The sequence below is a fragment of the Nanorana parkeri genome, unplaced genomic scaffold (genome assembly GCF_000935625.1).
Source record: "Nanorana parkeri isolate BGI_ZX_2015 unplaced genomic scaffold, ASM93562v1 scaffold466, whole genome shotgun sequence".
In the NCBI taxonomy this organism is placed as follows: domain Eukaryota; kingdom Metazoa; phylum Chordata; class Amphibia; order Anura; family Dicroglossidae; genus Nanorana; species Nanorana parkeri.
Genome location: NW_017306734.1, coordinates 635020 through 650229, shown reverse-complemented (window position 1 = coordinate 650229; position 15210 = coordinate 635020). Strand labels below are relative to the sequence as shown.

At 42.4% G+C, this 15210-nt stretch overlaps 1 protein-coding gene across 1 annotated transcript in view; it reads left to right on the top strand.

The window, feature by feature from the left end:
* Nucleotides 1-2745, top strand: part of CDC34 (cell division cycle 34) — a 12670-nt gene extending 9925 nt beyond the window's left edge. The window contains exon 5 of the mRNA XM_018560572.1: nt 2203-2745. Coding sequence (XP_018416074.1) covers nt 2203-2413 — 211 coding nt within the window. The 3' untranslated portion in view covers nt 2414-2745. The remainder of the gene's footprint in view (nt 1-2202) is intronic.
* The last annotated feature ends 12465 nt before the right edge of the window (nt 2746-15210 follow it).

Below are 15210 nucleotides of genomic sequence, written 5' to 3'. Positions count from 1 at the left end.
TCCTTTTTTGTTTTTTTCCCTTTTTTTTGTTTTTTTTTTTTTTTTTTTTTTTCTTTTTTTTTTAAGACAAGTTTAGATTCACTTTAAAAGTTACCCTCTTCCCAACACTTACCCTCACCCTAATTTTTTATCTGGGGTTGCACAAATCCAGCTTTCAAAGTCTCACTATTGATCAGCAGCAGCGATGTCATTGCTGGTTTAGTGCTTAATGATTGACACTATACCTTACAGTGGGCAGGCATAGCAATGATTATTATTCACAAAGCTCCCTCTCACTATCTTGTCAGTGGATTGGTCTTGCACACTTTCTTAAGTAAGCAGTGTGTAATGTTAGGCTTTTATCATGCTAGCGACTATGAGAATTTTTAGGTGACCTCTGATCCCCTGACTTAAATTGAAGAGTCAGACAAAGAGAATAAAGCTAAATAAAATTTGTCGTTTAAGCTAGCACAGTTACAATTTAAAAGAAAACAATGGGCAAACTTGTTTTGGCATTTGTTGTCTTTTTGGTCACAGGAGGACATTAGTAATTTCATTGCCCTCTATATGATGACGGCACAGAGCCGGGAGAGAGAGGGGCAGCCAGGAAAGATCCACCCAGCTGCCTGATTGACAGCTGGCTCTGCCTCTCCTTGCGGGGAGTCATTACACTCTGCAAGGAGAAGATTGTGAGCTGAGCGATCAGCGGTATCTGATTGCTCAGATCTCAATCTATAGAGCCGACAGCTGCACAGTCACAGGTCGGCTTTAACTATGGGGGATAAGTGCATGTTACTCTTCCCATAGTTCTCCTCTTAGACTGAATATTAACCACTTCAAGACCAGGTGTTTACACCCCCTTCCTGCCCAGGCCATTTTTCAGTATTCAGCGCTGCAGTACTTTGACTGACGTTTATTCCGTCATGCAACGCTGTACTGGAATTAATTTTATACCATTTTTTGGGGACAGTTAGAGCTTTATTTTGGAGGTATTTAATCACCACTGGGGGGTTTTATTTTTTTACTATAATTAGGAAAAATTATAATGTCGGCCGTTTCCCGTGCGAGGGGGCGTGTCTGAGCGGACGTCTAAAGATGCCCGCTCAGATCTAGAGAGCTCCGGGCCGGCCGTTTTTTTTACTACGGCCGGCCCGGAAGTGGTTAAGATTATTTCTGTAGTGACTGCTACTCTTTTTTTAAGAATCCCTTGAAAGTCTTACCGTTTAGGTAGAATCCACCTGCTGGGATTACATTCATAACAGCCAATGTAATAGCTTTTCATTCACAGACAAGTGGGACTGTTGACCCTAGCAAATCAGTTTCATGTATTTTTTTTTCTTTTTTTTTTCGTTGCTCCTGTTGTCATAAACATGCCCACAGAATGCAGATTTTTTTTTTTTTTTTTTTTTTTTAGACAATTGTTTATGTACATTTAAGGAGGACCCAACCTTGAAGTATACTATATGTCTGCCTCTAATCAGGCATTTGAGAAGGTGAATGAGGGTGGGAAGAGGTACTGGAAACATTATAAACCTATGTGAGTACCGATATCTTTATCTTTTCTTACTCGGCCGATACCGAGTATCGGTACTTCTGCTAGCATGCAGCCAGCTTCCCTGGCAATCGTGTCTCCTTACCTGCTGCCTGGCTTCTTGATTGCCCAGGAAGCCGCCTCCATGCTGTTCTGCCAGCTCGATGCTGATTGGCCAGGAAGCCGGCTTTCCAGCCAATTAGGATGCCGGGCAGCGGGTTCCCTCGTGGCACTGCCAGTCAGTTCCTCTGACTGGAAGTTCCGGTATGGAAGCATTTGAGCGAGTACGAATACTACTATCAGTGCATCCCTATTGGCTATCATAATGGAGTATTCCATAGTGTTACAGGTCACAGCTATTTTTCTCCATGCCTTTTAGGCAGAATGATTACTTGTATTGGTAACGTTTGCTGCGAGACATACACAGGCTGCCTTTTTCCAAAAACACTAGGTTGTCTCTGGCTTGAATATCTTTTAGGTCACTGACCCAGATAAGTATGCAGCAAGTGAAGGTCAAAACTCTAGATATACATACTTGTACTGGGTCACTGACTATTATCACAGGGAGAGCCAGGCAAGTAGCAATGTCAATAGGAGGATTCAACAGTGGCAGCCTCTGTGATTCTCTCTACAGGTTTCCTTCAGTACTAGAATCAGATGAATTTACTTCCATTTCTTGTTTACATTAACAGAAAACAAGTTCTCAGTACAAAAGCGGATGCAGAGATGGATGGAGTCAAGGTCCCAACAACGCTGGCTGAATATTGTGTAAAAACAAAAGTTCCAGCTCCAGATGAGGGATCTGATCTTTTATATGATGACTACTTTGAGGATGATGACATGGAGGATGACAGTGATGCCTGCTATGAAGACCAGGATGACTCTGGCAATGAAGAATCCTGACCCTTCCAACAAGTTCTCCCTGCTGGAGCCTATCTCCTTGTCAATAAAGCAGACACTGAACATTTTCTGTCTTTATTTCTGTGGCCCTGCTGTAAGAAGTTGAGGAAGTGACTTTGTTAGCTGACAGTCACCTGATGTGTGCAGTGCTAGAGAAAAGAGGCCTTTTGGAGATTTATTTTTTATTTTGAAGTGCGAGGAATGCTTCTTGAGCTTTAGAAGTGTCTTAATACTTGCAGTACAGGCTTTTCCCACTCGAGTGCACCAGAGTGCTCTGCAAATCCTGCTGCTTAACTCGCCATTACCATTGCTGGTTCAGGCTGCAGCGCAGTGCTGAAATTTGCTTACAATTAATTGCTTATTTTTATTTTGGGGTTTGGTTGTGATGATTTTACTTTTCTGAGGCACACTAAGGAGATTTTATCAAAACTGGAGCAGACAAAATCTGAGGCAGCTGTGCATCTTAACTGAGTAAACTGAAGAGAGGAGCTGGTTGCTATTTGGCAACTGCTCAGAATCTGTCTGCTCCAGTTTTGATAAATTCCCCCCCTACTGTTTTACATTTTGGTTGGGGTAGGCTAGTTCACAGTTGTTTTTTTATGTGGTTTTGATTTCACCACTGTGTGTGGGTGGGTTTTTTGCCTTTTTTTTTTTTTTTTTTTTTCCCCCTGCATTTATTTGGAAAACTAATAAAGAAAATAAAAGTATATCTGATCTAGTGTACATTTTATTTCTAACAGTCAAGGTAGAGGAAGTGCTTCTGCTAATGTTTGGGTTTTTCAATAAATAGTGTTATTCTAAACAAGGACCATTAACAATTGTGGCATTTCGTTATATACAGTGATACAATTAATACATAGAATGTTGATGTTTTATGGCTGAATAAGTATTGTGTAAACTGAAAATTTGAACATTCTTACTCCTGTCAAGTAGGGCGGTTGCAGAAATCAGCATTTTCTTATCCATTGAGGGCCGCATGAAAGATTGTACATTCATAGATGTATGGGTTTATGCCTTCAGGAGGTTGAAACTGCCAAACGAAAATAAGTCTAACCCTGTCCACAACTGTCATGCCTCCAAATTTGCTAGTGTCCTATGATTTGGATGCTTTCTTTTCAGAAAACTTATATATATATTTTTCTTTTCAGAAAAAAAAATCAGATCTGGTACAGAAAATGGTGTGAGCCTGCCCACAGTTCCAGTGCATTCCAGACCAGACAAAATGAGACACCGGTATTTTTCTGGTCTGGAACAGACTGCGCTACTGTGAACAGAGGCCCGAAATTGCATAGGTATGCATTTTGTGTCCGGAAACAATCTGGTCTGGAGATGTGGTGTGAATGGGCCCTTAAGGTGGCCATACACCTTACAACCATTGTACAACTTTTGTTGTCCAGACATCTCACCCTCGTTCAATTTTTTTTTGTAGCAATTCCCTCAACATTTAATTGGGGTTTGGGGGACACAGGTCCCACACCTCTTTCTTGGCCACATGTACTGCTTGTTCTCCTAAACAGTTGGGGGCAAGGTTATTGTGAGCAGGCCTTAGTTTTTTGGCTTGTCTGTGTCAACCTCCTGAAGGCAGCTACATAACCCATATAGCTATACATTTACTTAATCCCTGTGTCCTTTTTTTTTTTTTTTAAATTGACAATTTTTATAAATTTTTCTTTTCAGTTAAATGTGATACAGACATCATCTTGACATTATGGTAAAATAGAGCCACAACTCCAGTGGAACCCTGATGATACAAAACAGATATAAAGGATAGACAATCATTAAAAAAAACTGATACGCATTACAGTTTTCAATTATTCCGTATTAAATCAACGCTTATGTAATAACTTTGTTCTCAGCTAATATGCTTCTCCACGTAAGTTCGTGGCTGTTATAGTTATTTACTGTTTGTATGTTCCCACATCGGTTTAGCTTAATAGTCGTAGTTGAGTAACATGTCTGTATAAAAAATCAGAAGATAATAAGAAACTAAGTATAGAAAAAGTAGAAAAGTAAAGACGAGACAGAAATTGAATGTTACATTCCTCCATATAATATCAATAAAGTGATGGTTCGGGTCTGGATTTTGAACGTCAAGTTTTCTTTGTCGTTATGAACTCCCGGGCTCACCAGTGCCTTCATCTATTCCTATTTGTAGTCTATCTTGTACTTGTGTTTGTGTTTCCCCCATGTGATCTTCCGCGGTTGTCCATGCGCTCCATACTCCCTTGTGTGCTGTCAGAGTGTTGTTAAGCCTCGCGGTCAAATATTCCATGGACTTGTACCTCTTTAACGCGTGCATATAGGTCAGTTCTAGAAGGTGGAAGTTGTCTTTTCCATTGTAATGATATGAAACATCTAGCTGCCGTAAGTATATGCATGGTCAGTTTTTTATCAGTTTTTGATAATTGCAGAAATGGGAGGCTTAACAAGTAGTGTAAGGGGGCCAGGGGAAGCGATTGACCTGTTAGGTGTTCAAGCGTGTGTTGTACCATTGTCCAGAAAGGTTGTAATATTGGGCAACACCAGAATATATGGAATAGAGTACCTTTGTCACTGTCACATCTCCAGCAATTCGGGGACGTCGACGGATATATAGAGTGTAGCACCTCTGGAGTATAATACCAGTGGTATAATATTTTATACAGGTTTTCCCTGTGGCCCTGTGTCCTTTTAATGAACTACCAAGAAAAAGATTTTAAAGTAGGAACAAAGATCTTATTTTTATATTTCCTACAGAACTACCTATTATAAAAGGTGTGATCAGAATGGTGAGAACTGGGTTACGATTTACACAATCCCTACACAGGAATCAATATAACTGCTGCAGCTCACAAAAAAATTTCAATATACGGGGTATTCAAATTCTCTGTGGGAAGTTATTTTCCACATTGCAAATGTCTACAGAATAATAATTTTTTTTAGAATGATCAAATAAAATCAGAAAATGGCAGTAGTGTGTGCATATAATTACTTTTTTTTTTGTGTCAGCAGACTTTAATCTAGTCAGGTTTTGCAGTTTTACTTTAGTCTATAGAAACATTTGAACAAAAGCTCCTTGTCCTCATGTGTAATTCCTGTCACATGCTATATGTTCCCCAGCATGCTAGTTGGGAATCACAGCTACTATTATGAAGGAATGTCATTGTTAGACACGTGCTGTTGGAGAGTGGAATTATATATTCTTGAGCAGGAAAATTGAGTTTTTCTGATCAAACAGATACATTGTAGTATGGGTATTCATGGTTAAAGAGCTACTACAGCAATTACAGTTAAAATAGTAGCTCTCAAACGTTTTATAATAATGCATGCAGGTCAAACAAATATACACTGAGTGGCCAGATTATTATGACCACCCCATCAGTACTTCGTTGGGCCGCCTCGTGACTCCACGAGATGTTGAGAGGTGATGCGAGGAATCTGACACTGCACTGTTGCCCTTCTGTTGTCTTGTACCAGTCTTGCCACTCTCCGTTCTGCCCTAGCATTAACTAGTCACTGACTGCCACAAGTCGCACGTTCAGACCCAGATTTTCGGCTGACAGTCCACACTTTAACAACAGCTGCTCTTGAACATTAAACGAATTCTGCTGTTTTGCTGATACTCGCTCCATGGCTCAGAGCGCCAACAATCATCCCACGTTCAAAGGCTGTTAAATCGCGTTGTTTACCCATATCTTCAGAAAAAAATCACTTCTACTGTCGTGGTAAACAACCTGCTTCCCTATTTATAATGGTCTGGCCCTCTAGCAACTTCAGCGCAAAATTATAGCTAATTTGCCTACAAACGTCAGGTGGTCATAATAATCTGGCCACTCAGTGTACATTGCCCAGCAAAGCATAGATTTAAACCGTTGCCCAAGCGCTTAGTCATATTTCCAAACAGCTGGCTCCAACTCTCAAGTCGGCTTCCCTGAACTTCCTGTTGAGTTCAAGATCACAAGAGACAGTGCAGATTCCAACAGCTGTCCATCTACCAGTTTGGGTAAGAGTGGAAGTAGGACCAAAGAAGAGTGTCCTGCCTCGCTGTGTGTTTGTGGAGACACACAGCTTAGTAGCACACGTGGAGCCATAGAACCCTGCAAGGGAAGGAGTCACCCTTAAGGTGGCCATACACTTTACAACCCGTTCTGCAGTTGTCGCACAAGCAGGCCACTAACCCGCCGAGAATCGTACAATTCTCAGTGGGTTTTCAAGCCTGCTTGTTTGACGGAAGACGTGCGACCGTACAGTAGAAACGGTCGCACGCCTTCCATACACTGCGATTATCGTACGATCGAGGGATTTCCCGCGATTATCGCACGATAATCGTACAGTGTAAGGGCACCTTAAAACAGGATAACATGGCCAGTGCTCAGGGAATCAGCTGATTCTGTAGGAAACTAAACCTTTTATACACCAAGAAGCAGCATCCATTGTAAGTGATTCAACAGCATTTGAAATAGATTAAAAACCTTTTGACTTTAAAATAACTTTGAGTTTGTAATTAAAAATGTTTTTCTTGACAGTAATTTTTGTGTGATCTTCACTGGTCTACTAAGTGACACTTTCCTTATATCTTTAGATTTGCAGCTTGGCAACTGTCTGGATGTTGGACAATTATAGTTATTACCCTTGCTAAATGACTGCTGATCTGGCCAATGTCTGCAGACAGTAACCTTGGCTGTTAGGAGGTAGTGTCTCAGGATGCCATTCTTGATTTTTAGAGAAGGACCCAGGTTTTATTAATAGGAAGCCACTTTGGGAGTAGCTGGTATGTTTAATAAGCACATGCTATTGTAGGGGTAGACATATCTCCAACAGTAGTGTCACGTACCTTAGGGGAGTCTGAGTTGACGAGGGTGGCCTCTCTCACAGCTCCGGTCCCGGAGCACCTGGATTGGTTACAGGGGCGCCGGGGCACAGAGGGGCAAGGGTGCCAGAGGCTGGTTAGCCTGTTGCGCCTGTGAGATGAGATAAAGTGCGTAGATCCGGGCAGGAAGCAGGATGCGGATGCACCGACGAGGATCCAGAAGGCTTTAGATCCGATGAGCTGAGGAAGCTGGAAGCAGAACACACAAGGCAGAAGGATCGTCAAGCAGGCCGAGGTCATCAATGAGCTGGCAACGTAGTACAAGGGATGAGGCAGAATCAAGGTCAAAAACAAGCCGGGGTCTTCAGGGAGCAAGCAACAACAGAGGGTAGTCCAAGCCGGGTCAGTAACGGGTAATTAGGATACAGAAAACACAGGAACACAGAACACAGGAAGCTGACGAACTGACAGCATAGGAGGATAGCTGAACACAGCCTTTATAGCCCCGTTGGCGCCAATTGTTCAAATGACACGTCGGCGCGTGCCCGTGTGCACAAACACGCGCACGTACGTGCGCACGTCCATGCAAAGACACTGCTCCTATTATGGCTCTATGGTCCACAACAGGCGCCTGCGCATGCGCAGACGGCGACACTCGAACTCTGGCTCTGGCTTTCTGACAAGTAGTCTGCATTCCCACCACATGTGGAGGTAATTGCCAAGTTTCTCAGAGTATCTTCAGCAACAATCTGATGTTGACATGTGATTTAACTCTAAGGGTATCCGGTGAAAAACCTTTCAGATAGGGATGCACCGATACTAGTATTGGTATTGTTGGTGATACCGAGTATTTGGCCGAGAAGATTTCCTGTGACCTGCAGTGCCGTAGGGGAACATGGAGCCAGCTTCCCCGTGCGATTGGTGGGGTAATGTGAAGGAGCATTTTGTGGAGGGACTTTGAGGGTATTGCATTGTATACTTTGGAAAGCGTTAAATACTATATTTTTTCTTAGATATTTGTAGTATTCTTTTTTACTGGTATACACTTGTTTTCAAATTGTGTTAAATACCATACAAAGATATACAGTATTTGAAAGATGTGAAGTATGTGTATTATTGATGTAGCACCTGAAAGGTCCCAACTGATCAGAGACATACTGTATATAATGAATATTCATTATCATTATTGTCATGGGCCCTAGATATTTTAAGACAGCAGTGGTATTCATTTTATCTCTTGTGAATGCTCCCCCATGGTTGGGCTCTATATGGATGATTCATATCACACAGATGACTTTTGTTGTTATCGCACTTTATATAACAGCATGTCAGTAATTTTAAAATGATAATGATGTATGTAATGTTCTCTAAATATTATCTGACTAATGTTGCATTTACATAACATTCAGTATATTGTAGATTGCATCCTCTTATTTTGCTTACAGTGCCTACAAAACACATGGAGTATTGGGGCGTCCCTTGCCTAGAGTCATTGTGACTTGCTATGATATGGCGGTGACCTTGGGGAGGCTATCATTTATGTTATATATATAGTCTTTCTTTTGTGTATACTTCTATACCAGCCCTTCATATATGTGTCTTAAAAAAAGGTTTTTATGTTTTTTCAATGAATATTTATGAATTAAAACATGTTTTAATCTTAATTTAGTATGATAAAATCCCAATTGTGTTTGAGGTTATTCATTAATTAGTACAGGATGGTGGTACTCCCCCTTTGAAGGGGTCTCCTCTTAAACTCTCCATGTTGTACACATATATTTGTATAATTTTAATGGATTGCTAAGCCATGCCCTAACAGAAGGAGACCCCTTGTTAAAATTTCAACACAATAGTTTGATCCATAGAGGCCATTCCCTCCGTTAACACAAATTTGTGGTTATTAAAAGGCTGCAATACTTAGGAATTAGTACATAATCTTCAAGGTTGCACAAATTGCTAGTGTTAAAATTACTATTTGAGCAAATTACTCCTCCAGATACAAACTATTACAAGAAAGCCACCATTTCCTCTGTTTTCATTAAGTACGGGTTGTTTGGTTATCTGTTAATAGGGCTAGCGGACAGGAAAATATTGATTCAGATCTTCGATGATGATTCAAAGAGCTAATCTGTGGGAACTCTGGCGGTTCAACTCTTCCATAAAAGTTCATGTCAATATCACACCCACATCCAATAATTTTCCCTGTGATTTTGATAAAGCTGTTATCAACGTAATACATGTTTAGAAAAGGTCAAATTCTTAATATCACATTCTTGTGAGGTCTGTGTTGTCTTGTCTTGTCCTAGGAGTTTTCATCTTTTGTCATCTAGCAAGACATCCCTAGAGACGTGTCTCTAACAGCTGATGACTAGATGCATATTTACTTAAGGTGACCTTTCAACTAGAGCTGACCTTTCTTGCACCTGTTTTTGCAGTGTCATGTTGTATGAACACCACAACACTACAAAATACATATGCAGAACCTTAGGCAGGAATCATCTGTACACAAACGCACTAAAGCAGAAGTAAATGGCCAAGCAAAAAAAAAAAATGTGGGAGCCCAGGAGCTCCTAGATATAATTTGTTAGAATGCACTTAATATTAGACATACAGGTGAAACTCGAATAATTAGAATATCGTGCAAAAGTAATTGCAGTAATGGCTGCAAAAGGGGCCCAAACCAAGTACTGACTACATATGCATGCTTGTCTTTTCAGAGGTCCGATATTATTCTATGTACAATCCGTGTTTTATTGATTGCATGTAATAATCTACTTTTTTGAGGTTGTGGATTTGGGGTTCTTGGGGTTTTCATGAGCTGTAAGCCATAATCATCACAATTATGACAAATCACGGCTTGAATTATCTTGCTTTGCATGTAATGAGTCTATCTCATATATTAGTTTCACCTTTTAAGTTGCATTAGTGAAATAAATGAACTTTGCACAATATTCTAATTATTCGAGTTTCACCTGTAGCTACCACAGCAATGTCCTTCAGCACTGCAATGTCAGTGTTCTCTTCCGTGACTGCGCTTCCATCTTTCCCCCCAGTCTCCTTCTGGGTTTGGAGTCATCGGCCGCTTGATTAGCTGTGCCTGGATGATGTAATTCCCACACATGAACTACTTTGTACCGACACAAAGTCATACCAAGACTGTACACTGAGCTGTGCAATCACGGCTCGGTGTATGCTAATAGAAAATTGTATTGTGCATGGTACTCTCATGGTATCTGGTCTGGTATGCTGCATTGTGCCGCTGTATTATACAATGCGGTGTACCATGCACAATACAATACAATTCAGAATACCACTGTATTATACAGCGGCACAATGCAGAATACCAGCAGCTATAGAGGAACAACAAATCCCGGCAATAATACATTATACAGGGTGTTTAATGTATTATTGCTGCAATGGGATTTGTTGTTCCTCTATAGCTGCTAATGTTCTGCAGTGTGCCGCTTTAAAAAAAAACAAAAAAAAAGTAAACATTAAAAGGGTATCTTAACCGGCGTGTGCGGTGGCCGTGGCGTGTGCGGTTTAACCGAAGTGTGCGGTGGCGTGAGTGGCGTGGCGTGCATTGGCGAACGGGAAAAGCCGGGACAGGAAGGGGGTGTAAACACCACAGTCTTTAAGGGGTTAATGAAACTCCAATATCAATCAGTTACAAAATAATATAAATTAAGTAAGTGAAGGGTTAACTACCCCCAACACAAGGTATACTTGCAGTAAGCAGACTTCTGTAATTCCACACAAAGGATGGTGCTGGAGAGCATGTCAGCGTGGAGCTCCATAGGGCAGGAGTCAGGAACATTGCAGCCTGTCAACCTGAACTCAGGATGGAGAGCGGCGAAGTAAGTAGTACTTTTTTTTTTCCAGGATGGAGAGCGGTGTCCCTCGGCATCACTTGCTTTGAATGCTGCAGCTACATGCCGTGGAGCCGGCTAGGGGGCGGATCCGAGTGACGTTGAGGGACCTGATTGGGACCTGTGCACCTGCTGCCAGTCCAGTCAGTGCGGCAAAGAGGGAGACTATATTCTCGGGGAGGGGGAACTGAAAAAATAGTCTCTCTACCCTCTCGTGTACCGATCTCCCTCTGATACCCTGTGACAGAGGCACTATGCTGGTCACGAGCTCGCACTGGGCACAGCGGAGCCCGGGACCAGCGTGACAGTGGGATGTGGGGGGGTAGTTGGACACGGATCGGCACCCCGTACAAGCGATCCACCGGCTCTATAGCCGGTGGATCGCTTGTATGTTAACAGACATCGATGCCTGTGTTTACATTTTGGGATTTCCCCGCTCGCGTGGCTGAGCATACGTCTAAAGACCCCATGCAAAACCATAAAAAGGTCCCTCCTTCATATTTAATTCCCTCCTACAAATTAGGATCCCCCCCTTCACATCAGAGCCCCCCACTTTCACATCAGAATACACCTTCACAACAGGTGCCCTTTCCTTTTACATTTGAGACCCCCTCCTCTGACAATAGGAGAACCTTTCACATCAGAGTCCCCTCCTTTCACATCAGAGTCCCCCCTTTACATCACAAGCCCTCTGTTCCTTCACAACAGGAGCCCTCTTCACATCAAAAGTTCCTTCTTCATATAAGGATGATTTGAAGGCACCCCTGAGGAAGCCAGAAGACTCCCCGGGGTGCCATGGCACCCTGGTTGAGAAAGGCTGCTCTACTGTACAATTGATGGGAACAGTAATAACAGAGGCTATTTGTATGTATAAGACTTCCTAGCTGGTTGTTCCATATACTTTTTTATTTTGAGGTTTCTAAAGGTTGGGTCTGCTTATGAATCAGCATGTCCTTATCATGTAGAGCGGGCTGCTTATCATCTTAATCAGCAACCAAACAGAAGTACAACTAATGCAAATCTTCCCACCTCAGCTAAAGTATGGCTGTACGCACTGCATCCTGTCATTAAAAGAAATATGTCACAGCAGATCATTGACCATATTTTTCTTTACTCAAATTCTTGTCATGAAAAGATTTTTTTAAAATAAAAACAAGACACATTGCCACATACAAGGTACATTGAGCATACCATCTAACTACTCATATTTTAGTTGCTCCCAGCAGTCAAAGTGAATTGTGTGTAGATGCCAAAGCCTTCTGTATACTATTTATGGTGAAGACAGCAGAAAATACAGCCATACTCCAGTGAAGGTGACTATATTTTACATAGAAGGTACTCTAAAGAGTCACTGTAAACCAGGGGTGGGCAAACGTCAGCCCTCCATGCCTTGCTGAAGATAGAAGCTGATTGGTTGCCATGGGCAGCTGCTCGAGATTCTATCTGCTCCAGTTTTAAATTCCCCCATCTGTGTTTGTAGTGCTGTCTATATACTCATTGGTTAAATTTGCTCTTACTTCCTGTGTCAGACTAGTAGGTAAAGGAAAATCAGCCCAAATAGTCACACAGCTGGTTGCAGAATCTTGGAAAATGTGATAATGGGCATCTTTGACTGCCTCCAAAAGGCAACAGAAATGGTCAGTTTATAATAAGCAATGCCTAGGGCACCGCTTGTAATAGCTGGGCCATCAAAAAGCCATTTCAAGCTTACAACCTGATTTATGTTTAGACAGAACTCTAGAGATGTGTAAATGTGTGTGGGTTCACATCAGGCTAGGCGGGCCCACTGACTAATGAGGAGAAGGTGGAGATGGAGGAGGCCGGGGCCCAGCAGAGCCGGTCCGGTGGCGGAGGAGGCCGGGGCCCAGCAACGGGGCAGGTAAGAGGAACTGCGTGTGCAGGGAAAGGGACCTCGACCAGCCCACCTGAGACTCTGCAGAGGCCATCATAGAGAGTCTCAGATGGGCTGTGCAGGATCTATGGTGGGCTGTATGGAGTCTCAGGTGGGCTCTGCAGGATCTCAGGTGGGCTCTGCGGGGCCTTAGGTGGGTCTCCAATATCAATCGTTAAGGTGTCCTGAGTCCAGTGCGTTACTAAGTACTAAGTCCAGTGCATTACTAAGTGCTGAGTCCAGTGTGTTACTAAGTCCTGAGTCCAGTGCGTTACTAAGTACTAAGTCCAGTGCATTACTAAGTGCTGAGTCCAGTGTGTTACTAAGTCCTGAGTCCAGTGCGTTACTAAGTCCAGAGTCCAGTGCGTTACTATGTCCAGTGCGTTACTAAGTCCTGAGTCCAATTCATATACTGTTCTTCATTGCTGTATAATGTATTGCTGGGATTTGTAGTCCCCCTACAGGCGGTGCCATTCCGCATTGGAGTGTAAGCTCCTCTGTACAGAAACTATTGTGACTGGCTCAGTGTTTTCTGTACAGCACTGTGGTATATGTCAGAGCTATTTAAATGTATAATAATACATGACTGTGGGGGGACATTAGCGTGTAAGCTCCTCTGGGGGGCCAGTGAGATCCACTCCCGCCCCCCCATCTCTTGGGAGGGCCCAAGATAAAATCTTGCACCAGGGCCCTTTGTTTCTTAGGTCTGCCCCTGCCTCACATAACATCCAATATACTCCTACACTGGCAGGTCCACAGTTAAAATACATTGGGGGGAATTTATCAAAGCACTTGCGACAGTTTTAGCCTCTTAGATTTTTTTTTATGTGCAAATCTGTCTTTGAACATGTGCGCCTGTTTTGACCTGAGCTTGCACTACTTTTCCCACTGGCTGTTTTTTGCGCCTGTTTTCATCTGCACGTGTTCTGGTGCTGTATGAAACTGGAGCATCACCTAAGAAAACAATCACAACTTAAGAAGTCCCCATGACCACTTCTCCAAGAAGCGACAGTTAAGCTTTTTCCTGGAGTTACGAGTCTTCTTTCCTGGAGTCTGTTAAACCTCATTTATCAACAACATTACACTAGCAACATAAATCTGGTGCAAATATATTCTATCCAAGTTCAATTGCTATGATAAATTCCCCCCATTCTGTATATGTGCACTGTTTTATCTGCTAACAGATTTGTTAAGGTGGCCATACACTGTACAACCATCGCAAGACCTTAGTCTTGCGATGGTTGTAAAGTGATTAAAAAAACGTACGATCTGCCCATCTTGGACAGGCAGATCGCACTCTCGATCATCGCAAGCCCGCCCTCCTGAGGGGCGGGCTTCCGATGACCGCAATGCTGAACGGGCAGTGTGCGCGTGCGCACACCGGCCCGTTCGGCATTTGTCTCCCGAGCACCGTTCAAACCAGCTGAAAATCGTACGATTTTCGGCTGGTTTTCTAGACAAAAAGACGTGCGACCGTACAGTAGACAAAAGACGTGCTCCTTAGACAAAAGACGTGCGACCGTACAGTAGAAACGGTCGCACGTCTTCATTCACACTGCTCGATTCTCGTACGATCGCGGGATTTCCCGCGATTCTCGTATGAGAATCGAGCAGTGTATGGGCACCTTAAGGGATCCCTAGTATTGCCCGTCATTCTCTCAGTCTAAAGTATTCTATGAGGGCCATTACAGGAGACACATTAGCTGCATTAATATACATGTAATCACTTTTAATGAATGCATAACTGCATTAATTAGTGTTTTTATATCAGCTTGGAGTTCAGTTTAATCAACTATGAAACTAGCATATAATTGTTTTGGGTGTGGTACAAGCTGATTGAACTTGCAAAGTCAACTTTGATGGAGCGCCGGCAAGTAATCAGTAGTGGAAAATCTGCGATTTTAACACAGATTTATATTTCTGTTGTATAGAATTCTGTATGTAGTTATGAGTTCTCCTCACTGCTTATACCGGACACCAGAGAATTATTTCAAATGATCACACTAAATTTAGTATCATACTATAAAATATGCTGGGCACTGAAAAACGTAGGCTCAACGTTTGATCAATAAGTGAACCTCTGCATATTAACCGTGCTCATGTTGTTTTTAACCTATAATTAGCAGCATCAGCTATACATAGAATCTCCCCACGCCTATATATCCAGTGTGCCTTGTGATTACCATGTACAATAGGCTGTTTAACATATTAGTCAACATCTCAGAGTAAGAACATATAGTATCTTAATAAG